Source organism: Carcharhinus amblyrhynchos, chromosome 24, assembly GCF_965287045.1.
Source record: "Carcharhinus amblyrhynchos chromosome 24, sCarAmb.v2.hapA, whole genome shotgun sequence".
Lineage (NCBI taxonomy): Eukaryota > Metazoa > Chordata > Chondrichthyes > Carcharhiniformes > Carcharhinidae > Carcharhinus > Carcharhinus amblyrhynchos.
In genome coordinates this window covers 29,787,071-29,813,859 of record NC_137347.1, presented here as the reverse complement: position 1 = coordinate 29,813,859, position 26,789 = coordinate 29,787,071, and the positions used below count along the sequence as shown (strand labels likewise).

The following is a 26,789-nucleotide window of genomic DNA, read 5'->3' as shown; positions in this document are numbered from 1 at the left end:
CTCTGGAGCGGCATGTTGGCACAATGATTAGCACTGCTGCCTCACTGCACCAGGGACCTTTGTTTCATTCCAGCTTGTGTCACTGTGTGGAGTTTGCAGTTCTCCCTGTGTCTGCATAGGTTTCTTATGCTGATTAGACATGCTGATTAGGTGCACTGACCATGCTCAATTTTCCCTCAGTGTACCTGAACAGGTGCCGGAGTGCGGTGACTAGGGAATCTTCACAGTAACTTCATTGCAATGTTAATGTAAGCCTACTTCTGACACTAGTAAATAAACCTTAAACCTTCATAACTACTTTGACTCCAATTCATGTTATTTCTTTCTCCCTCCATTTCTGTCTCAGTCCTTAAATTTCACTTTTTAAGGAGATCGACAGTTTGTTCAGTATTTCAGTGGGGTCCCAGTTGTCCCATTGCCCTTGCTGCACTATCTCATGCTTCCAGCAAGTTACAGGTAATGGATATTCAAGCTGATGGGTGAGGGGAAAGCTATTGGATGTTCCACGTGATGCTCCACCCCAGCGAGCTCTGGGTCTCTGTGTTTGGAAGGGTAGAAGAGATGGTGAATCAAAGATTTGTAAGCTTTGACCTTGCAAAAGCTTTTGGTTGACAGCCACAGCCTTTAGCCCCTCCTTTTCATCTGATATTTCTCATGTGGATGTCATCTGATAAGTTTCACTGGCACACTGAAGGTTCTCCTCTTTCATCAACAGTTGCAGGAGCTGCCATTGTTGCTCATGCAAAGTCATGTGATCACTTGTTGACTGCCACTGTTATTTCTTCCTGGAAATATTACAGGAGTGAAGTCACAGTTTGTCCAAGCTCAGAGTTCAGCAAGATGTGGCAGCTCTAACTCCAGACACAGGTGCTGGACTGCTTTTTCAACATTAGCGCAAGTTTTTCTGTTCTTTGTTTCTGCTTCCATGGTACATGACACAACCCAGGACTTTGATAATGACAAGAATTCTAACTGCAGCAAATCTTAATACTGAAAAAGGGTTTATATTTGATTACATTATTTTGTTAAGAGATAAAGCTAAGATATAGAAACATAGAAACTAGAAGCAGGAGCAGGCCGATCGGCACTTCATGCCTGCGCCATCATTCATTTTGATCATGGCTGATCATCAAATCCAATATCCTGATCCCCCTCCCCCCAGTATCCCTTGATTCCTTTAGCCCCAAGAGCTATATCTTATTTCTTCTTGAGATCAGACGATGTTTTGGCCTCAACTACTTTCTGTGGTAATGAATTCCACACATTTGCCACTCTCTGGGTGAAGAAATTTCTCCTCACCTCAGTTCTAAAAGGTTTACCCCTTATCCTCAAACTAATACCCCTAGTTCTGGACTTCCCCATCATTGGGAACATTTTTTCTGAATCTACCCTAACCCTGTTAGAATTTTATAAGTTTCTATGAGATCCCCTCTCACTCTTCTAAGCCCCAATGAATAGAATCCTAATCGACTTACTGTCTCCTCATATGACAGACCTGCCATCACAGGAATCAGCCTGGTAAACCTTCGCTGCACTCCCTCCAAAGCAAAGACAACCTTCCCCAGGAAAGGACACCAAAGCTGCATACAATATTCCAGTTGTGGCCTCATCAATTCCCTATACAATTGCAATATCTTTGGGTCCTTTTTTGGTGATAACCAGTGTCCACTTTTAGCATGTCAATGCTATCCAAAGCTGTGCATCAGCAAATAATCCAAGGCTGTGTGTCTCTTTGCAGAAAGACTGTTTTCTAAGACTGCTAGAGGCTCAATTAACTCTTGCAATGCCTAAATGCTCAGCAGACCCTCTTCTTATATTGTCATCCCCTCCCTGGGGATATCGCAACAGCAAAGTCAGAGTCGGTCCTGTACATAGGAACATAAGATGGTGCAAGTGCAGATCTTGAATTAAACAGACCAGAAGCCTAGGGAAGTCCATGACTCAGTGATCATGAAGTGAGATCTTCACATCAATTGATATTTGGACCACTCTGTGTGGAACTGAATTGAGTTTATGAGGATAATCTGTGCCCAGTGAACTAATCCCAACTGTTACTGCAGGTAAATAAATGCAGGTCTCAAAGAATTTATTTCAACCAAAGCACTGTGAAGGCAGTTTTCTTTTACATTCTCGATATTTGCAGAATTGTAGCGAGCCTGGATTAAACAGAAACCCTTGTCGTTGTACACACGTACCCACATGTAATCTCCTTTCCTTTGTAAAGGTCCATGGCTGGTGAGTATTAAAAACAAAACATAGAATCCCTACAGTGCAGAAGGAGGCCATTTGGCTCACCAATTCTGCACCGACCACATTCCCGCCCAGGCACTATCCCCATAACCCCATGCATTTAGCCTGGCTAGTCCCCCTGACACCAAGGAACAATTGAGCATGGCCAATCCACCTAACCCACACATCTTTGGATTGGGGGGGGCGAAACTGGAGCACCTGGAGGAAACAGATGCAGACATGGGGAGAACATGGACATGGACATGGACAATGACTCAAGCTGGGAATCGAACCCAGGTCTCTGGCGGTGTGAGGTAGCAGTGCTAACCACTGTAACTTAGTAGCAATAGTAACACACATTTATATATCTCCATTAGCGTAGTGAAACATCCCAAGAGCATTATTGGACAAAATTGGACTCCAAGTCATGAATAAAATATTTGGCCAGGTGAGATTAGTTTTAAGGAGTATCTTAAAGAGGGAAGAGACCAAGAGGCTGCAAAGTATCAGGAGGAAATTTCAGAGCTCAGGGGCAGAACACAATGCTACAGCAATGGATAATAAGGATGTGCACAAATTGGAGCATGGGAATTGCAAAGAGTTGTAGGGCTGGAGGAGGTTACAGAGATAGGAAGAGGCAGGGTTACTAAGGAATTTGAAAATTAAGTCAACAGTAACAAAAGCAAAAAGAATGACTTCAAGAACTCAGCAAAGGGAAGTGGCTTAACAGAGTTTTGCCACCTTGTGGCAGACTGCAATACGGCTTCAACACAATGAGTTAGATCTTTTGGAATTCGAAAAGAGCAGGATTTTTCCCCTGGGATTTGGAACACAGGATGATGGAAACCCCAACAAAAGATGACTTTTCAGTTGTGGCTGTGGCTGAAGCCAGGCAGGCAGGAAAGCTTGGGTCCCCTTGTTGCCAATGGAAGGTCACTTCTTGACACTGTCCTGTCCCCCATTGCTTCACTAGACTCTCGGATAATAGACTTTAATAAGCCTTTAATTAGTTGTGTTAGCTACCTGCCACTTGACAGGGGGTAGCCCTCCTGCCTCACCACAACCCAATACCCCGTACATCCCATCTTTGGGAAAATGGTCTGATTATGGGTTGCAGCTGTGGAATTGGCAAGCTAGTTGGCAGTGCCATGTTTTGTCACTACCTGCCTCTGTGTCTGCCCCACTGGAGTCTAATTATCCTGCTCACGATGGACTACTTTATTTAGATTCTTATTGGGCAAGGGAATCATAGATTATGGGGCATGGATTGGAATGTGGAATTTGAAACACAAATAGATCCACCATGATCTTATTGATTGGCAGAATAGGTTCAAGGGGCCAAATGATCTATTTCAGTTGTCCGTGTATTTGTACTTTGGCTTTTTGATGCTGTCAGATTTTTCTTTATTATTGCTGATGAGATTATGATCTACTGACCTACAAAACCCCTCCGCATCATACAGAGATTTCCTCTATTCCCCATCTGTTTTTGACCTTATTTTTGACTTATTCTCAGGATGTGAATGACAATTTTACCCAATGGGCATGAAGGGACAAGTGCATTGTGTGGGTCTAGAATTATACATAGACCTGACCAAGTAAGGAATCCTCTCCCTGAAGAACATTAGTGAATCAATAGGTTTTTAAAAATGTATATTTTTTGTTAACCCATAAATTTCACAACTTGCCATGGTGGAAATTTGAACTCAGGATCTCTGTTTTCCTGGACCCAGTGCCATTACCATCAGGCCACCACACTCCTCAATGAAGCAGGAAGACTTCCTGTGTTTCCATTTCAAACAACATCATTAAAACAACTTGTCTTCGCTCCAAGTGTGGGAGGCTGATAGAGGGAGCAGTGCCAACTACCAGAAACTCTCACTCCAGCCACTGTCCCATCATCTACCCCGACACCCCTCCATTTATGTTGCCTGGGAACGAGATATTTAGTACAAGGACAAGGAAATTACTAGATTTCTGTGGTCCCAGGTCCCACCAATATGTCCTAAATTTGGACAGACAAATTCCCTGCTGGGTTACAGGGAGAAGGCAGGAGAATGGGGATGAGGATCGTATCAGCCATGATTGACTGATGGAGCAGACTCAATGGGCCGAATGGCCTAATTCTGCTCCTATATCTTATGGTCTTAAAATGTCTCTTTCGAGAGCAGGGATTTGATCATAGGCCTTCCTGCCCCATTTTCCCGCCTCTGTTGGTAACCTGCCTGATTTCCAGGCAGCCATTTCCTCTAACAAACCTTTGGAAAGAAAAACAGTTTACAATTTCTCCTACACTTTTCACAATGTCAGGATATCGCATAGTGCATTAGAGGCAATTAAGCACTTTTGAAGTGTTGTGATGCAGGCAATGCAAAAGCCAATTTCTTGCACAGCATGATCCCACAAACAGCAATGACATAAAAAACAGATAAGCAGTTTTAAATTATGTTGACTGAAGGACGAATGTTGGCCGGGACTCCAAGGAAAATATCCCTTCTTTTCTTCAATCATCATCATGGAATCTATTATGTCCACCCGAAGGGATACACCGAGCTCCAGTTTAATGTCCCATCTGATAACAGCACCGCTGACAATGCTGCACCTCCAGACCAACCCCACAGTGCTGGATTGAAATTTCAGCTTAGCTCATGGGTTCAGGTCTCCAGTGCTTTGGGGTGGGTCTATGATCCCATAATTTTCCAATTCAAAGGGAAGAAGGCTACACAGTGAGTGATGGATGTCACTGTGAATACACAGAAACCTGCTCATACAAAGAAAACACAATCTTGAGCCTTCAAACATCAGAAGTTGCACTTTAAATGTTGCACTTTGCTCAAAACACTGAACAACCTTAAAAGTGAGAATAAAATATGTGATGAAAAATTAACCCATTCACAGCCAAGCAACTATCGTTATCCTTCAATTTGCCCCCAATATATGTCTAAGCGGATTGGACATCAAAATGTAATCACGAAGCTATGTTGCCTTAAAGGGACAGATACTATACAAATTTGCAATTGCAACAGAATAATGCATTGCATATCGCCTGGCAAAATATCACTGCCCTTAAAAAACATAATGCAATGGCATAGTTATACTGTCACTAGACTAGCAATCCAGACAGCCAGAGTAATGCTCTGGGGATCCAGGCTTGAATCCTACCATGGCAGATGTGAAATTTGAGTTCAATAAAAATCTGGAATTAAAAATCTAATGGTGACCATGAAACGATTGTCAATTGTCATAAAAACCCATCTGGTTCACTAATAACCTTTAGGGAAGGAAATCTGTTGCCCTTACCTGATCTGGCCTACATGTGACTCCAGACTCACAGCAATGTGGTTGACTCTTAATTGCCCTCAGGAATGGGCAATAAACGCTAGCCCAAGAGCAATGCCCACATCCCATGAACAAATAAAAAAAAACTCGATGGCCAGAACCAAATGGGATATTGGTGAGCTTTTCAGAAGCTTTGAGGAGAGAGCAGCCTATGGTCATCGAGGGACTATGGTGAGACTGATGAACAATTACAATTGGTGGATATTCGAGGTTGAGAGCCAGAGGGTGATCAGTGTTGTAGGTGGAAACAGAGTTTAATAGCTGGTTGCAAAGACTGAAGAGATTTGCAGTGAATTGTAGTTATGTTCATAACTCACTCCCATCCATCTTTTAAACCATGTGACTGGCTTGTCCCCAGATTTTTGCTAATGAGGAGGAAATTCTGGGGTTATGTTTACAATTTTTAAAAATGAATTGTTGGGATGCCAGTGTCATTGGCAAGGTCACCACTTGTTGCATATTTCAAATGCAACAGCTGCAGAAACTTTGCAAACATTTAGTGAATGGGATTTATTTTTCTTTCATATCAATCACTTGTCAAATATTCTGGGACACACCAATCGGGAACTTTAAAGGAAAATGAGAACACCTAGCTCTACCGACAGTCTGCTTCTCCATTTCATTTCTGGCTCCTGTCCCTTCAATTCACTCTTTCATCACCATGAGAATTCGCCAACCCTCTCAAACTTGGTTTCTTTATCAACTCTCTTCCGGCCTTCCAATTCTCCTAAAAATAGAAAATCCTGCTCTAGTGTTCTGATATTCTTTGCCTTCATGCCCAATGTCCACGATTATCCTCAATCCATGGAAAAATGCTCTCAAAATTTCCTAGGGTGGCATGGTGGCACAATGATTAGCATTGCTGCTTCACAGCGCCAGGGACCCAGATTTAATTCCCACATTGGGTGACTATCTGTGCAGAGTTTGCACGTTCTCCCTGTATCTGCGTGGGATTCCTCTGGGTACTCCCATTTCCCCCCACAGTCCAGAAGACATACTGGTTAAGTGCATTGGCCATGGTAAATTCTCCCTCAGCGTACTCAAACAGGCGCTGGAGTATGGCAATTAGGGGATTTTCGCAGTAACTTCATGGCAGTGTTCATGTAAGCCTACTTGTGATAGCAATAAATAAACTGAAATTGTTTTTGTTGGATGTCTTGGACAACCTGTTCTCAAACTCACCTTTGTCAGTTTATAGTTATGTAAAATGTTTAGCAATTTTATTTTTATTTATTCTTTCGTTGAAAGTTGTTTTGCTGAGAGTCACATGTGATTGCATGTCCAGGTCCTGCTTGTTCTCAGTTTCACGTTGCAAGTTTCTAATAAGGGAAACGTTATGTTGAGGAGGGCTATGTTCCCCATCCCCCTGCTGCCCTGACCCTGGCTATCATGTGATGCTGGAACTGCTTATAAAAAGGACGTGAGCTGTCCCTGTCCAGACAGAAAAGGAACAAGGAGTAATCTTATCACAACGCCTGAGCTCTACTGAATCTCTACTGAAGAGGAGCATCGGATACTCATCAGGAATTCGACCAAAAGGAGCGAGAGCGACAGGGAGAGGAAAAAGGCAAAGAGCAACTCAGCAGGTTTGAAGGAGTGTACACTATACTTAGAGATGGATTTCCAGCCGAGTATAATTCGAGAATCCAGCACGATGGAGACGCTGGAGAAGCAACTCATCTGTCCGATCTGCCTTGAAATGTTTGAAAAGCCAGTTGTGATCCTGCCTTGCCAGCACAATCTGTGCAGAAAATGTGCCAATGATGTGTTCCAGGTCAGTGCATTTAAACTTAGTTAATTGAAAATTCAGTGAAGTTTTTTTTTAATATTCTAAACTTCCAGAGGCAGTAACATTTGAAAAAGCCAAACTCATTTTGCTTTCAAATTTTTCTTTGGGAAAACTCTGACCCCCGCCTCCCCTTGCTGGGTAATCGTAGCCCAGAGATGTTCAATTTGGATCATCAGGCCAAATATCACTACGTGTCAAATATTATTCAGTTTCCACCATGGGATGTTTCCACCATGCTGTAGGTGCTATACAAATGCAAATTGATGTTATTGGTTTGTTGCACCCCCATCCTCATACTTCACTCATATGTCAGCCTTGACGGTGAGTGTCAGCAGCTGACCTCAGTCTTGCTGTGAACTGATTCCATTAATGTGCAACTTCCAGTAGAAGTCACGACTAATTTTTCTCCCAGTTTCCTCAGTCCAATGGCACAGAAACTAGTTGTAGCACTTCAGCCGATGACTCATTTGAGATCCGCTAAATTAACACAAATTTGTGATTAAAGCTGGATTATTACCAGAAGGCCAGATTGGAAAGTGGTTAGAAATAGAGAATTATGCCTTTGTAACACCTTGCAGGATTTCAGGATGTCCCACAAAGCCTTATAGCCAATGGAGTATTTGTTTTTGGTATAGTTACTGAAATGTAGGAAAGCTCACTAAGGCATAGTGAGAATTTTTCATATAAAATTGAATAAACTTTTTATTGGGTAATTAATTCTCTTGAAAACTTTTCAGAGCCATAGTTCTAAAACAAAAGCATGGCATCTTCTAAAAAAGAACAGAAAATGCCAGATAAACTCAGCAGGTCCCTTCTAGAAATTAAACATAGAAACTAAAAGCAGGAGTAGGCCATTTGGCCTTTGAGCCTGCTCCACCATTCATTTTGATCATGGTTGATCATCAAATTTAATAACCTGATCCTCCTTTCCCCCTCCCCAATATCCCTTTAGCCCCAGGAGCTATTTCTTTCTGAAATCAGACATTTTGGCCTCTCAGACAATGTTTTTGTATGATTTTTTTGAGATGACTTCTTCTAAAGTTGCTTATTTAAAAAATATCATTAATATGGTTAATACTGTAATAAAAGCAGAAAATGCTGGAAAGACTCAGCAGGTCCGGCAGCATCTGTGGAGATGGAAACAGAGTTAATGTTTCAAGTCCGCAACCAGTTCTTCAATCTTCTGTAACCAGTTTAGGTACAATGCTTGCTTTTAACCATTTTGCGTGTTCATACCTTTATATATGTGTTCTTTTTTAGGCTTCTAATCCATACTGGCAGGGTCGAGGTACCATGATTTCTGGTGGCAGATTCAGGTGTCCATCCTGTCGACATGAAGTTATCCTGGACCGTCATGGGGTATATGGACTGCAGAGAAACCTACTTGTGGAGAACATCATTGATATCTACAAGGAAGAGGGCATCAGGTTAGAATAATTACCTTCAGGTTACCTTCCCCTTCTGCATCAAGCCTGTTGTGAGGGACAGGATGTCAGATTAAGACAGCCACTAATGAATCCTCTAAGGAATTCAAGAGAAATATCTTTACTGAGCGAACAATTAAAATGAGGAACTCGCCACCAAATGGAGTGGTTGAGGCAATCAGAATGGATGCTTTTTGGAGGAAGCTGGAGGTAGAAAGGAATAGACAGACTTGTTGATCTGGTGAGAAGAAAATAGGATGGAAGGGTGTTCATGTGGGGTATAAACATCAACATAGACCTCTTGGACTAAATGCTCTGATTCTGTGTTATAAGTTCTATGTAATGACACCCTTTCATTTGTGGTAGCGTTATAATGCCTCCACTGACAGGAGAATGTAATTACAGTGTGACCATGGGGGAGATGATGGCCTAGTGGTATTAGCACTGTACTACTAATCCAGGAACTCAACTAATGTTCTGGGCACCTGAGTTCAAACCCTGCCATGGCAGACAGTGGAATTTGAATTCAATTAAAAAAGTCTGGAATTAAGAATCTATTGATGACAATAAAACCATTGTTGATTGTTGGAAAAACCATGAGTGTCTCATAGGGAAGGAAATCTGCTGCTCTTACCTGGTCTGGTCCACATGTGATTCTGGAGCTACAGCAGTATGGTTGACTTTCAACTGCCCTTGGACAACTAGGGATGGGCAATAAATGCTGGCCAGCCAGTGATGCCCATGTCCCATGAATGAATTTTTAAAAAACCTAGTTTAAATAAGCATTATAAATTATAATAGGCATTATAAATGTGAATGTAAGAAGAAGCAGGTGTAAGAATTTTGATATGATATAGGTGCTGATATTACAAATTAAAAAACCTTAAAGCCTTTCTCCATTTTGTGATATTTTTGAGTACAGATTAGGATAAGATAATGTATAAGTGGTGCCTTCAGACTGAAATATTTCTCGGGTGAGCAAGGGATAGACTATATTAATTAGACTGAAGAAGAACAGTAGCTACTGTTCAAAAGTAACTAGTTGAGTCTCGAGCACTGGGAAATACCTGAGAGTAGGATCAGATGCCATCTAAATGAAATAATTAGTTTCTTTCTTTTATTCTCATTTTTCACTGGTGGAAAGAAAGCAGAACGTTGACCGACAAGGCGCATATTTCAGATTAAGGTCAGACCAAAAGCATCTTCAGGAATGCTTTTCACTCCCTGGCAACATGTTTAGTTATTGTCACTTTCCACTGCATTAATGTCTGCAAAGTCATCTGGCCAATGTTTCAAGTGGTAACGATGACACAAACTTTATTTAGCCCAGCTATTTCTAAGTGTTTAAAAATAGTTGCCCAGTAACTAACCAAGTTTGCTGAGCTATGCCTTTAAGAAATCCTGACCTTATTTATTGCTGCTAGTTGTTAGATTTGAAATGAACAATTTATCCACACACAAATGTCATAATACATTGATATAAAACAAACATGTCAAAAACTGTTACCTTGAGAGATTTAACTTCATGAGCAATTATTGTCTCTGAGATTCAGTTGCAGAGGGAATAAATTGTATCAAAGGATTACTTCAATTTTCAAAAATGCCATCCATAAGATATAAGACGCAGCCCATCGAGTCTCTGCCACTCAATCATGGCTGATATTTTTCTCATTCCCATTCTCCTGCCTTTTACCCATAATCCCTGATCCCCTTATTAATCAAGAATCTATCCATCTCTGTCTTAAAGACACTCATAAGACCATGAGACATATGGCCCAATAGGATGCCTTTATAAGGAAGGGCTGGCAGTGTGAGGATGGGTCTTCCATCCCAACAGCTCCATCACCTAGAAGAACAAGGGCAGTAGCCACGTGAGAATGCCACATGTAAGTCTCCCATTGAGTCACACTTCGTCCTGACTTGGACAAGTATCACCATTCCTTCATGGTTGTTTGATCAAAATTATGGAACTCTCTATCAAAGCTGACAAAGGGTCATCTGGACTCGAAACATCAGCTCTTTTCTCTCCTTACAAATGCTGCCAAACCCGCTGAGATTTTCCAGCATTTTCTCTTTTAGTCCCTCTAACCTTGGCCTGCTACTCATCTCTTCACTGCTCCCTCCTTATCACAACACCATTCTTCCACCTCATGCACTCCTCACTTGCTACAGGAGCTTTCAGCCATCTTGATCCTACCCTACTCCCTCTCACCATCACCAACAGCACCTTTGATTATCTCCTCAAAAACCTATTCTTTTCAGCCACATTTCCAGTTTTCCCATGCTCTGTTTCCCTCTAATATGTCGAATGTGCAATGCCGATGCAGACTTCAGTGTCTACAGGTGGCGGAATGTTGTTTGAGGTGGTGGTCAGTCAACCCTCATGGTTGAAAAATAGGCTCAATCACTCTGGAGATACCAAAACAAATAACCCTGAGTGGTGGGAAAGCACAATGTTGGCACATGGAAGGAAAAAGACATTTTGGATGTAGACAGTTGTGTTTTTGCCCTGACTGGTGCCCACAAATAGTTTTGCGTTGAATTACATCGAACGGGAAGCTGGATAAGCTCATGAGAGAGAAAGGGATAAAAGGACATACCTCTAGGGTTAGATGAAGAGAGTGAGAAAAGGTTTGTATGGAATACAAACACTAGTAGAGATCAGATTGGCCGAATAGTCTGTTTCTGTGCTGCAAAGTTTATGTAATTGACATTATTCCCAGCTGTTCTTCTTTTCAATGATTGCCTGACCAATGAAAGTACATTTATTCTGTTGATATCCAGTAAGCCTTTGAAAAAAGGCAACCAGCCCATGTGTGAAGAGCACGAGGATGAAAAGATCAACATTTACTGCATCTCTTGCCAAGTTCCCACCTGCTCAATGTGCAAAGTCTTCGGGGCTCACAAGGATTGTGAGGTGGCCCCTCTACAGAACGTATTTGAGCAGCAAAAGGTAAGGTTCGGAGGAGGGGTTTGGGAGTTGCACAATCATTAAAGATATCAAGGCAAGTTAATAAAGCTATTAAAAAGTACAAGCAAAGCGGTGGGGCTCATTTCTGGAGGAATGGAATTCAAAAAACAGGAAGGTGATGGCTTAGTGATATTATCGCTAGACTATTAATTCAGAAACTCAGCTGATGCTCTGGGAACCAGAGTTTTAGTCCCACCATGGCAGGTAGTGGAATTTGAAACTAATAAAAAAAAATCTTGAATTAAGAATCTACTGTTGACTATAAATAAAACCATTGTCAATTGTCAGAAAAAACCAACTGGTTCACTAATATCCTTACCTTGTTTGGTCTGCATGTAACTCCAGAGCAATGTGGTTAACTCTCAACTAATCAGGTAACTAGGGATGGGCAATAAGTGCTGACTAGCCAGTGACGCCCATGTCCCACAAATGAATTAAATGATATTAAACTTGCACAGAACTTTGGTTAGACCATACATAGGAGTACATGCACAGTTCTGATCTCCACAGAACAAAAGGAATATAGAAGCATGGACTCAATGGGTCAAATGGTTTTCTGTGCCAGTTTGTAGCTTGAGAGGGAGAGAAAGGAATAGAAGAAATATTGTTGGGAGAGTTAAGGTAAAGGATGAGAGAAAGATTGTGTGGAGCATAAACACCAGCATGGAGCTTTTGGAGCTGATTCTGTTCTGTAAATTCAATGTGGTCGACAAGTGTAAAGCACTTCAGAAATGCCTGGGCAATAAGGGGTTAAAATAACTTGTGCATTAACCCTCTTGACGTTCTGGCTAATTTTAGTGCAGGAGTGTCGCAGTGCGACAGCTGGCAGGATGGTGGGAAGGAGGAAGGAATTCTACGGCCTCCCACATTTCAGCTTGTCTGCTTGCTTACTCTGAGAAATTGAATCTGCATTGTGCTTTTTAAAATGTACTCGGGTCTCCCTGACTTGTGCCCCTCCAGAAGGTGCCATCCGTCGTTGCTGGAGAATGTGTGGCCAATACCATAAATCATGCAAATAAATATACTTCATGTGGGAGATTGGCACTAAATGCTGGTAGCTTTTGTTGACCTTGAAGGTCACCACAGTGCCACCCAAACTTGTCCAAAGACACCTGGTTTCCAGTTGGACTTGATGGAAAATGTTCAGGAGTAGGGATTTTGTTTGACCTTCCCTCTCCTTAAGTCGAGAGCAGCCAGACAGAATATATATCGCCCTCAAGTGGCTGTGTCTGTCAACTCAACACAAACCATGGCTGGAACCAACGGACTTCCTGACCTGCAGGCACGCAGTGCACTTGGCTTCCCAGCCACTGGGGGAGCACCAGAGCTGCTCTATTGTCCGATTCATGGGAAGTGTTGGTTTATTGCTTCTACCAATTTTCTGCCAATTTGACTTCCTGAAATGTGGCCCTCTACATAGAATCATATAGCACAGAAGAGGTCCTTCAGCCCGTCAAAGTAATCTTGATCAACAACCCAAATTTATCAGGATTTCATTCAGGAAAGCATCACAATTGTCATTCCCATTACCATGATAGTTTCAAAATATAACTTAGTGTTGTCATGCAATAACAGAGTTTACATTATCCTGTAAACGAAGGGGCAATATACCAAGTATTAGTCTATTGCTAAGGCAGAACATTTAGTCTATTAATCATTTAATTGCTGTAAATCATTGGGTCATTTATAAAAAAACCTATATTTCTAAAGGTCATGAACCCAGAACATCCCAAAATGCTTTACATCTAATGGGATGCTTTTGCAATGCAATCACAGTCTCTCAGAAATAGAAATGCCATCACCAGATAACGTATTTCTTTTGGTGATATTGACTGGGGATCAATAATGACCAGGATCTTGAGGCTAACCACTCTATCGTTCATCTTTTGAGGAGGAGGGGCTGGGGGTCCAGTTGAATATCTTATCTGGAAGACAGTGCTTCTGACAGTGCTGCACTCCCTCAGTGCTGCAGTGAGTGTCAGGCTAGATTTTGTACTCAAGTTCCTCCTCCAGGACTTAAACCCATAACTTTCTAATTCAGAATGCTACCCACTGAGCCGTGGCTGACACTAGGCACAACCAACTGAAAGTTGTTGCTGTTAAACTTATCTTCAGATGAAAAGAAAATCAACTAATGGTTGCCTTTCTTTGAATAAGCCAACATTTTCTATGAATCTGAATTTATCCTCTTGGTTCAAGAAAACAGAGTTCAGTAATGCATAACCCAGTTATCTTTAAAAGCATCACACCTTAAGTATCTGCACAAAAGCTCCTCTGTTCTGAAACAACACAATAGGATACAGAATAATTTAATGTTCTAGGTTGATCTAATACCGTACAGTGGGACACACTGTTCTAGATCACTACACCACACTGAAGTACACTTTTAATATGAATGTGATAAAGTTTTAAAAAGCCAGCTATCTTTAACAGCTTACAAAGGAAATCCTAAGATTTTTAGAATGTGCCACTTCTAGATGTTTCAATTCGGTGAAGGTGGTTTCAAATCTGCGTGTCACTATACACCTTGCTTCAACTCAGAACTGAAACCAATTTACATATAGAGTGAATGGCCTAAATTGTATTATTAAGATGTAGCACAACCTTACCTTACAATCAGCTTTTAACAATTGCAGAAAAGCTCGCAGAAAAGAATGCTGATTTCCTCTTTCAAACCTTATGCTTCCTGTTAACGACAAGATTTTATTTCACAATCACTCCTTCTAACATGGATGTTTCTCTGCTGTATTTCCACAGTCAGAACTGAGTGATGGGATTGCCATGCTTGTGGCTGGCAACGACAGGGTCCAGGTCATTGTTGACCAGTTGGAAGAGACTTGCAAAAACATCGAGGTATAGTATAAATGACAAAAAGTTCTGAGCAGTGGGTCTCTTAAATAGATGCTTGCATTCTTCCCTCACTTTTGTGGCAATGATTAATCTCATCAGTACCATTGACATTGAGTGGAATTCCTTATGCCACTTCTAAAATAGCTCATATAAAATAAACCAGTTTTTAAAAAGTCAGGGATTGAGAATGTACCTTCAGCGTTTAATCCAATTTTCTTTCATGACTCCTTCAGAATGCTGAGACAAAGAGACTTGAATGGTTTATTAGCTCAAGAAACCCTAAACCCTGAAATTCCCTCCCTAAAGTTTTCTCCCTTTAAAACACTTCTTAAAATGTCCCACTTCGACCAAGCTTTTGGACATCTGTTTAAATATCTCGTTAGATTTTACACTTTACTATCAGTGCTCCCAAGAAATGACTTGGGACATTTTATTACGTTAAAGGAGCTAAATTAATGATATTGCTAACTGTGAGTGTAAGTGCCTCGAAATGAAACAAAAAAAGAGTGAATGTAAGGAATCAATTGCCAGCCAGAGCAATTCATTCAAGAAGTAAAACAATACTGTATAAGATTTGGCTGGGTACGGGACTACAAATTTAAAAAGCACGGACAACAATAATTTGATAGCTGGCAAAGCATTGCACACGTCTCTCTCCCAGTAAGGAGTATGGCTATTACAGGCTACTTGACATCAATCATCTTTCTGCCTTTGTCACTGAGTGATACTTGTGGTGTGGCAATCCTCTGTGTCAAAAACTCTCACTTTTGGTGAAAATCTTGAGTCTCTGCTTCCCCATTAATAACTGATCAATCAGTGAGGCATTCCCCATCCATACACAATCTAATCAGGGTTCTCTGTCCCTCAGGAAAAAATAACTTCAGTGTTAACATCTGATACAAACTGGTGACATCTGTGCCTGCTATATGGTGAAGGTTTCTTTTTTTGCCTTCAGGACAATAGCAGACACCAGAAACACATGCTCATGGAACAGTTTGACAAGTTATACACCATTCTGGAGCAAAGGAAAGATGATATGTTGCAATCAATTACAAAGGAACAGGAGGAGAGAGTAACATTCATCAAGGAACTGATCAGGCAACACAAAGAACATCTAGACGTCTCCTCTAAGCTGGTGGAAAATGCCATTCAATTCATGGACGAGCCTGGAGTTGCTACTTTCCTCGTTGTAAGAGACACTTGTACTGTTTATTCCCTTCCCTGAATACATCCATTGCTATAATCTTAGATCCAGTAATGCACTGTTCCGTGCAAGGATATTGTTGTGAGTTATGTTGTGCACTCGTAACACACATTGAAACATTGGCTTGTTTAGTACTGTCCCCACTTCCCACCCCATCCTCACTTATCTCCCCATCCGTCTCTTTTGGATCATATGGCACTTCTGATGCTGCAGCCCACCAGCCCACCCCCCCACAGGTGTAGCATCTCTCAGCTACACTGGAGTACCTACCCAGATGCACAACATCACACTCCATGCCAGCCCACACAGCCAAACTCAATCCTACACAGTCCTTGACCCCAATCATAAAGAGCCGAGACTCATCAGTAAATTCTCTCTACTCTGAAATTAGTAAGACCATTCCTCTTGTGATGGACAGAAAAAAAGGAATGGGTTCCTTGCCAACACAGAGCCCTTCACAAAAGTCCATGCAGCGCATCGTACTATGTTAGCTGTGGTTTAGGGAGTAGCATTTTTGCTTGAGTTCCAGTCTAGAGACAGGAATGAAAAAATCCCTCTTGATAACCCTGGAGAGTTAGGTTTAGTTCTAATCCCCTACGTACGCCCAGGCAGAGCGGAACCAATTTTATTTCCCCTATCCAGATATAGTTCAGTACCATCCTGGATGCATCCACTAAAGCTCTTGAGGAAGTTGTGCTTCATATTTATAATCCCATCTTAGAAATCCTAAAGTGCAGAAGGAGACCATTCAGCCCATAGATTCTGCACCGATAACAATCCCACCCAGGCTCCATCCCTACAGTCGCACATATTTTTCCCGCTAATCCCTCTAACCTGCGCACCCCAGAACACTAAGGAGCAATTTAGTATGGCCAAACAGCCTAACCCGCACATCTTTGCATTGTGGGAGGAAACCCACACAGACACGGGGAGAACGTGCAGACTCCGCACAGTGACCCAAACCAGGAATCAAACTCAGGTCCCTGGAGCAATGAAGCAGCAGTGCTAATCACTGTGCCACCCATCTTTGCCCTGATGCTACCAAGCACCAATAAATCTGGTAAACATTTTAGTCACCCTGTTTTTTGCACAACAGGAGAGCAAGGGAGTGAACACAATAATACATACAAACTGATATTCTCCTGCACTTTGTCAAATGCACTGTTAGAGTTATTGCTTATTAAGAAAGAGTTTCTTTGCATTAAATGATAAGATATTCAAATATCTAATCAATGTTCTATTCCTTTCCACAGAATGCAAAGAAGCTCCTGGAAAAGTAAGTGTTATCTGAGTATTAATAAGCTTCCACCTCACTATTTCCTAATTTAAAACAATACATTGTTAATTATCCAGCACATTTAACCCAATTGTCCCTTCCACTTTCTGAGGGAAAGCATTGAATGTAGTGAATTATTGGATTAACTGAGCAGTGCCAAACTTCTCCCTTTTCTTTCCTAAATACTGTCTGGAACATGAACCATTTGGGGCATTGGTTGATCTCTGGTACCATGCTCAGTGAGTCAAAACAGTGAAAATCAGACAGCTGATTGACCAGGGACAGGCATCACAACTGAATCCAACCCTGTCCACACCTGCATTGCTTTCCAATGAAAGTCTCTTCAATAATGAAAAGACCTTGCATTGATATAGCACTATTTTGGATGCAACTTTCCTACTTTACAACAGTGAATGCATTCAAAAGCAATTGGCTGTAAGTGCTTTGAGATGTCTGGTGGCCATGACAAGTGTTAAATAAAGGCAGGGTTTTCTTTCTTTTTAACCAACATCATGAAAAAACAGTATCTGATCTCTTATCTTTCGGACATCTTGGGCAGAGTTTTCCTGTCCCGCCCGTCATGGGAATTGTATCGGGTGGGACACAATATTCTGTGGACCGTGCAAAGGTCCATTGACCTCGGGTGGAAATTTCCAGCCTTGGGGTGAGCACGGCTGGAAAATCCTGTATCTATGACTGCACATTCAGAGAATGATGCAGAATTGAAGGAGGCCATTTGGCCCATCATGCCTGCAAACTATGCTTCAAGAGAGCTGTCCAGTTGGTCCCACTTGCACTGCTCTTTCCCCTTAGCCCAGCAGTCTCCACAAAATAGATACCCAATTTGTTTTTTTGGAAGTCATTATTGAATCTGCTCCCACCGTGCCTTCACACCAGATCATAATAACAAAGAAAATATCTCATTTTCTCTCCCTGCATTTTTTGTCAATGATGACCAATTAATTCTTTCATCTAAATGAAGAGCTGTATTTGATAAATTAATTGTGCAGGGACCATCAAAAAAAAGGAACAAGAGGAAGCCCTTTGATTCCACTCTCATGTTCAATAAGATCCTGGTTGATCTTCCCCCTCAGCTTCACTTTCTCACTCTACCCCTATACCCCTTGACCCCTTCCCTTACAGTCCAAACTCATCGAAATTATTTTCTTTAATTGAAATTCTAGGATTCTTGAAGCCTGCAGGACGTCTCACATAGCGAAACACGAAGACGGCTACGATAATATGGATCAGTTTACAGTGGATGTGGAACAGGCTGAGGAAACGCTGAAAAATATAACATTTGGAATAGGTACAATCATTGTAGATATTGGTGTTATGTTGTGGCCAAGTATAACAGGTTGGCTCATTGACCTTTCACCCTGGGGGACCCTAAATGCCCCATAATTCAATGCTATTCAGAGTGGGCATAAGGATGGAATATCAGCAAATTCTACCGGAGAGAATATAGGAACAGATGGAGACCATTCACCCCTTCTAACCTGTGCCACCATTAAGTTTTACCACAGCTGAACTGTATCTTAATTCTATCTACCTGCATTGGTTCCACAACACTTGATACAATCCACTAGTAAATGTTAGCAGTTTAAATTAAATGTGGGTTGGGCCTGGTGGCTAAGAGTAAACCTGCTGTCTTATGGGACGTGTTTTGGCACTGACTGGTAACCAGCAGTTGGAAACCCAGTCTGATTTTCTCCCCCCTCCATAACCCAGGGATTTGGAAAGCAATTCTAATATTTCTACTATGGCCCTTGGCTAAGTGTAGCTAACTCAGCACAGACCTGAGACTGAGCTTATTTTCTCATAGAATGATACAGAACAGAAGCAGGCCATTTGGCCCATTGTGCTGTGCCTATTTCATCTGTATGAGGGATAATAAGTAAACAAATGAAGCATTCTTGAGAGATGTATTATAATTCTAGATAAATTAAAGGATTTTTTTATAGAATCATAGGATGATACAGCAGAAAAGGCTGTTTGGCCCTTTATAAGTAAGAACTGTTCAATTAGAATCATTCCCATTTTCCCAGTGGAATTACCAACTGAGGTCAGGTGTACCCACCAACAACATCTGTGGTATTTAAATGGCTTGATTTTCATCTAAAACTTAAGTTAAAAATGCTGCAGAGCTACTGCGCGAACTTCCTATTCAAGAACAGCACTAAATCTTCCAGAAACTGTCCTTCAACCAACTTAAAGCAATAATAGTTCAAAGCAAATAATGCATTATGCTGATTTGGAAATACTGCAGTCAGAAAATTGAGTGATGGATCTGCATGTTCTTTCTCCAGATGGAGAGGAGTTAGAAGAAGTGGAGACTGAGGAAGAAGATGAAGCAGAAGATCAAGCTGGAGGTGAGAAAAAGAACATTCCAGTCAGATCAGACTTGAGGCTGCCTCCGTCTCACTGACGTGCACCTTAACACATCCAGTAGGCCTCATAGAAAGAGGCCACCCTCAGTATTTTATCGAATGGGATTAATGAGATCATCATGACAGATAAATGTTACAGAAGGCTACTTAGTAGGTGGGGAGAGTCAATAATCAAGAAGGTTGACCTCCCGGGGGTGAGACCATGATCAGGCAGGGGTTGAGGCTAGTCCATTGCACTTGGGACGTGCTGACTTCAGTGATCGTGGTTTGCCCGAGCAAGTGTAGAATAAAGTGTCAGCACAGCCAATGATGTTAAACCAAGACTTTACCTGATGCCTTCTTGGCCTTTTTGGTTAAGATGAAACATTAGATCAAGCCCAGGAGGGGGCGCAATGTCTCATCCTATCAGCTTGCATCTTGTTAGATTGAATCCCAAGGTGGGATGCAATGTCTTGTCTTATTTGTCCCTCATGTGGGTACCATGATTGGACGGAATTTGAATTGGCTTTTTTGATTAGAAATAAAGGCACCAAAAAAAAGGCTGTTTAGTGGGCAACATTTCCTGACCAGCCTTCTCCTTTGCGTCTCTGCAAGCTGGAGCACATCCTAAAACTCTATTGCCTGTGTCTTAACTCATACTCTATATAATGTTCACCCTTCACCCACCTGCTCACTGATCTACATTAGCTCCAGGGCTGGCAAAGTCTCCATTATAAAATTCCCAACTCTGTGTTCAGATTCCTTATTTCCCTACCCACTTCCAACCCCATCCCTCTGCGGTCACAAATAGTCTGCTTCAGTCTGAAGCAGCGGCCAGGGAGAGTGGTTTAATATAGTGGCTATTTTCCATGGGTGATCTTTGATGGCAACCCCACCGTCTCCTTTAATATGGGGTTAATATGTCCAATATAAGGCTCCGTGCTGTTGCTCAGTCAGACATCAGCTAACTCAAGCCACACCATGGGACCTCCTTGGTATACATGACCTCATTATACATCAGGTTAGCCGGAGAGTTATTATTATTAGGTTATCATCTGACTGGTCTAGGTTCATTTCACTAACCCCTGTTGAAATCCCATTCTGCACTTGCCAATTGTTTAAATAAAACTATTGACTGGTTAATATTTAACCTCATCCCAAGCCTTATAGTGCATCTGTTATTGGCCATGGTTTAACATCTAAGAGTTGCTGATATGATTTTGGTCATTGTTGACAAATGGCCCTGTCAAAAAATTTTGCAGTTCTCTTGTACAAAAATATCAATAGCTGTCCAGCTCAATGACATTGATAATGTGGTGTGATGGACGTCTAGATCACATTGCAACATGGGTTTTGGCTGTAATGCTATGTTAGTCAGCCACAGTGACAATCTATGAGCTGGAAATTCTGCAGGGTGCATGAGGGAACACTCCTGGCATAAGCAATTTCACAAACTATTGAGAACTTTGATCACTGCCAACGGTTGTGGCTGAGCGATTTGAGGGGGAGGCTCTTCAAGTTGCTTTGACATCAATAGCCAGGCCAGTTGGGGTGCAAGGCAGCTGGCCATCAATCCAAAGAAACTGTAAAGGTATGGTGGTATCACGGAGAGCAGAAGCAGGCGAGTTTGTCTGTGTTCCCCATTTCCCCAGTGGTGACTGGGCATCTGATGAAACCTCCTTGAATATTTCTAGCCGGTGTTTGGTTGGCATCTTCAGCAGAGGGACAGTGGAAAAGGTTGAGAGAATGCAAGCAAGGGGATCAGCAAAGTGATGGTTTTTTTCCTTTCTCCCCTCCCACAGATCTGTAGTGACGTTGCCTTTGTGAATTGACAACCTTTGACGTGGAAAGTCTCTTGTGAATCCTTGGGATTGTCCTGGCCCCAAAATTACAGGAAGGCAGCAAATTTGTTCAACAAGTTTCTTTTTGTTCATAAAACTGTTTTGAAAAAAAAAAGAAAAAAAAGTTTTTATATGGTGCAAAATTAATGGTTTTGTACATTTTATATATTTTTGTATATAATGCAATGGAGTAACAATTCATTGTACTTTTTTTTAAACAACTTGAGACTTAGCAGCCAGCATAGCTTAAATCCACCTTTTGCAATATGTCTGCTTTTCCATTAAGCTTTTTAGTTTGAGCATTGTTACATTGCGATATAGTCCAGGGCAAAGTGCTTGTACCAAAAGCTTCCTGAAGTGCTTGGTTCTCAAACTTTTTGGATTGTAGGATTCTTTGCAAATAGGTTATTAATCACAGACCACTCTCACCCCACTTAAATTCTAACAAATTCTTGCTTCAAAATTTGCATTTTTGAAAATAAAGCTTATTCGTATTCCTACTAAAGGGACTTGCATGAAATTTTGCGAACGCTTTCTGATAAAGTGAACTTGGGCCTTCCCATCACTTAGAACGTAATCCTACAGGCTCAGCTACATGCCTGGTACACCAAAGAACATGTCATTGCTCTTCCTGCATCGAGGAAGGGCTCTCTGCCTCCTGCTGAGTGCACTGGCACCATTTCAGGTGTAATCCTTTAACACCGGCCTACTTGCTGCATGACTGCTGAGTGTTTAAGGACATTGCTCTTCCCCCTGTCTTGTTTACTGGCCTGTCTGTGTTTAACTATCACTGACGCAATGCCTGTTATGCTGCATTTCTGCCATTGGGATACTGCCAGTAACTACATCATGACTTTAATCCAGGTCTGGTAAAGGCCCAGTTGCTGTACTCAGTAAACAAAGCTTAGCTTGATCATCCTTGGACATAGCAACTCTTTCATACCCTCCCTCCCCCAGCCTCCCAAGTCCATCCTCAGCACCTTTGGCCACTTATCTGCTCTCAGTCAATCCAAGACCCCTCAGATCAGAGGATCAGTTTGAGGACCTTGGAGCACTTAGTTGAAGTTTAATGCACTAGAGGTGGCAAGTGTAGAGCAAGGAAACAAGAAGGAAAGATTAAATTAATCAGGAAATTGTTCCTAAAATAAAATGAAACCTGAAATAGAAATAGGAAATGCTGTGCCTAGTATCTGAAAGTAAAAGAGGTTTTTGGTTGTAGATGATTCCTGAGACCTCTCTGTTAAATGGCCCTTTAAGCTCCATGCCTGTATGTTGTTTGAAATTATTAAGTATAAATAAACTGATCTATAAATGATATTCTCCAGGTTACCTATATTTCTTGTTTTTTCTTTGCTAAACGATGGGATATTTCCGTTATCAGTTCACTCCTTTCTTCTGATGAAGCGAACTTCCGATATGGAAAAAAATCACCTGGGCACTGTCCGCAACTTTCTTTTGATACATATGTAAGATTTGGCCTTGATATTGTGCTCAGTGCTGCACAGATCACCTCAGGAAGATCAGATTGGTTTTGGACAAGATACAATGCAGATTCACCCTATAAAGATACCAGATCTTAAGAGTTAAATTACATGGGCAAGCTGTATTGATGCTAAGGGATTATTTCCTCCAGCAGCAGAGTCTAGGACAAGGGATCATAATCTCAGGATGAAAGGCTTATCGCCTGGGACTGAGAGGAGGAGACATTTCTTTGTTCAAGAGAATTGTGAATCTTTGGAATTCCCTATCTCAGAGAGCTGTTGATATTCCATTGTTGATTATTTTTAAGAATGAAACTAGTAGATTTATGAACACTGATACTGGTATTTTACTGCTGTGCCTACCCGAGACTCATACAATCCCATCCAAGGCCAACTGAGAATGCCATTCTGCAAGCCTCACTCGCCCCTATTCTGGGGCAGGCGTGCTGATAAAATTCCTGCCTGAGAGACAATCAAGAGATGTGGGGATTGGATTGGAAAGGGGAGTTGAGGTGGAAGTTCAGCCATGAATGGCGGTGCAGTTGTGATGGGCTGAATGAAACTTCTTCCCAGCCTACAAGATTTCAAATCCTCACCTATTTGACCAGGAAACCACAAAAGAGATCAGAGGGAACATAACTGATGATGACTGAGTTGGAGGGCCAGAAGAAATAAAGAAGAAAGCAAGGTGATGTAATGAGGAGAACTCATGATATTCAAAAAGCTGAACACAGGCCAGTATAAAAGGAACGATTCGCATTTATATAGCATCTTCCAAGACTGCTAGATACCTTAAAGCACCTTATGCCCAGTGAAGAACTTTGAAGTGCAGGTTCTGTTGAACTGCAGGAATCAGATCAATTTGCAGACGGCAAGGTCCCACAAACAGCAATCTGGCAATGACTGGATAATCCATTCCTTTTGCCCTTGGCTGAGCAAGAAATATTTGTCAGTACTCTGGAAATATATCACTTGCTGTTCTTCACAACAGTACCACGGCATCTCTTCCATTCACCCGGCTTGAACCTGGAACCTTCAGAATCAAAGGCAAGAGGACAACTAACTGAGCCAAGGCTGTCACATGGTGCAAAGGGCAGAAGCAAAGGAGGTAGTGAAACAAATGGTCTTTCAGTTGCCAGCTCCTCTGAGTACCTATGTTTTTATTTGGTCTTTGTTTGAATATTGTATTTGTTTATTTAACTCTTAGTGTCACAAGATGGGGTGTTTGCCAATGGGTTTGCCACACGGGGCAAAACTACTTCAAAAAATCTATTCACATAGAATTTCCACAAGAATTATTCTATTAACTTAATAATGCAAATAAAGCAAATGAAAAGAAAATATCGGTCTTGGCAGACATAAGTTCTAGAGCATGATATGAATTTATCAGTAACTTCACTGCTACTGAAGAACATACATTTATATAGTGTGTTAACATTGTAACACACCCCAAGGTGCTTCACAGGAACATTATCAAACTAAATTTCACATCAAATCAGGTAAGATATGTTACAGCAGGTGACGAAAAAGCTTGGTCAGAAAGATAAGTTTTTAAGTGTCTTTTTAAAAGAGTTGGAAATGTTTGAGGAACAAATCCTAGGGTTTATCCAGCTGTATTTAGCACAATAGCTCCATGAACATAAAGAATTAAAGACTAACTTTTGGTATTCACAGGACAAACTGCACAGCTGACCAACAGTAGCTGAACAGTTGGTGTTTCTGTTTCTAAGGGTGGCATGGTGGTTAGCACTGCTGCCTCACAGCCCAGAGACATGGGTTTGATTCCCAGCTTGGGTCACTGTCTGTGTAGAGTTTGCATGTTCTCCTTGTGTCTGCATAAGTTTCCTCTGGGTGCTCCAATTTGCTCCCATAGCCTGAAAGATGTGCTGGTTATGTGCATTGGCCATTCTCCCTCAGTGTACCTGAATAGGCTTCAGAGTGTAGCGACTAGGGGATTTTCACAGTAACTTCATTGCAGTGTTAACTTGTGACACTAATAAATAAACTTAAAAACTTATCAATAATGTCAAGTGCATTTTTTTAGGAGTGGTCAGATAAAAGAAACAGAAATAAGGTAGTATGTTTGCAAGCTCTGAATGTTGTGCAGTTAATATTTACAAAACTTTATATCTCCGCATGAAGTGTTCTTTGAATTTGATGCTTTGCATTGTTTGCAATGCATTGATAATGTAGCCTGAGGGGTTAGATTGCTCTCTCAGGCGGTCATAAGGGAATATGTTTCAACATTTCTTGATAACTTGCACCTTGTGGATCTTTCAAATTCAACAGGAAAGATTGAACATGCTGAGGCTCTTTTCTCTAACAAACAGAAAACTGAGATGTGACCTCATAGAATCCTACAGTACAGAAGGAGGCCATTTGGCCCACTAGGTCTGCACCGACCACAAGCCCACCCAGGCCCTATCCCCATTACCTCATGCATTTACCCTAGCTAGTCCCCCTAATAGAGATCTTTTAAATTGTGAAATAGTTTAAAAAGGTAGAGGGTGGGAAAGTTAGGGGGGGTCCTAAACTAGGGGCCACAAATATAAGATAGTCACAAATGAAGAATTCAGTAGGAACGTTTTACCTAGGGAGTTGATAAAAATGGGGAACTTACTACCACAAGTGGTTAAGATGAATAGCTTAGATGCATTAAGGAGAAAGTTAGATAGGAGAGAGGTTGCACGAGGGAGACAAAACTAGAACAATGCACTGATAGGGTGAAGTGAAATAGGGTGGAAGGAGCTTGTGAGAATACTAGTATAAATACTTGGGCCAAATGGCCTGTTTCTGCATGGCCAGTTCTGTAGCAGTCATCCACTGCTGGAACTGTCATTCATGTTTTTGTTATCTTTAGACATGACTAATACAATGCTTTTTTGGCACGTTATGCACCTGGCACCCTTAGCAAAAATGAGTTTATCCAAAACTTCTAACTTGCACCAAGTTGCATTCCGTTAATATTCCTGCAACTGCTGACCTATATTGGCTGACCTGACTAGAATTTAAAATGCACATCCTTGTTTTCAAACCTCTTCATTGCCTCACCCGTCCCTATCTTTGTAACCTTCTACAGTCCTGCAGGCCTCTGAGATTTACATTTAGCCAGTGGCTGTACTTCAAAAAGTACTCCCTTGGCTATAACGCACATTGAGATGTTTGGAAGTTGTGAAAGGTGCTATACAAATGGCAAGTCTTTTATTCATTGAGATCTCTGTCTACACTCCTCCAATTCTGATCCATGGCACTTCCTTGATTTTAATCACTCCATTTTGGCCTTTGTGCCTTTCATTGCCTAGATATTAAACTTTGGAATTCCTTCTACACACCAGTCTCTTCTTTTCCAGCACTTCTTACAACCTATCAAGCTTTTCTTCAGTAGTGGTGACATCATAGAATGGTTACAGTGCAGAAGGAGGCCATGCAGCATGACATGTCCACCCTGTGAAAGAGCAATTCACCTACTTTCCCTTTCTGCCTCATCTTTGTAGCTCTGCAATTTTTTTCTTTCCGAATAATGATCCAATTCCCCTTTGAAAGTCCTCTATCTCCGCCACTCCCTCATGCAGTGCATTCCAGATCACAACCATGCCTTCTTATTTTTAATGCTTTTATGAGTGCAGACATTGCACCCATTGCCAATAGGTTTGCCACATTGCTATTGATGGGCCAAATGGCCTTCTTCTGCATTGTAAGGTTTTAATGATTCTATGACAAAGATTTTGACCAGCCAGTGAGGATGATAATCAGGCAAACCTCCAAGGGCATTGTGCCTCTTAGGCACTGTAGGGACTGGGGTGCATTACTGACCCCTTTAATCACATTTTGATTTGATGCTTTAAGTTTCCTTTTCACTTTGTCTTTTGTTTTGGATGGTTCCCCTCCTTTTGGGAGCTGCCTCTTTTAATTTGACCCCTCGTTAATTTAATTTATTTGGTTGGCCAAAAAAATTGTTAATCTGATAAACCAAGGCTGATGCTTTGGGGGACAGGGGTTTAAATTGAACCCCGGCT

At 41.5% G+C, this 26,789-nt stretch overlaps 1 protein-coding gene across 1 annotated transcript; it reads left to right on the top strand.

Moving 5' to 3' along the window:
• The first annotated feature begins 7,021 nt into the window (after positions 1 to 7,021).
• Positions 7,022 to 22,609, top strand: LOC145357842 (E3 ubiquitin-protein ligase TRIM63-like). The gene is made up of 9 exons (XM_080211379.1): positions 7,022 to 7,342; positions 8,618 to 8,784; positions 11,566 to 11,734; positions 14,510 to 14,605; positions 15,558 to 15,791; positions 17,060 to 17,082; positions 18,267 to 18,391; positions 19,392 to 19,454; positions 21,254 to 22,609. Exons 1-9 carry the CDS (start codon positions 7,184 to 7,186, stop codon positions 21,259 to 21,261), a joined length of 1,044 nt encoding a protein of 347 aa, XP_080067505.1. The 5' UTR covers positions 7,022 to 7,183; the 3' UTR covers positions 21,262 to 22,609.
• Positions 22,610 to 26,789: the final 4,180 nt, after the last annotated feature.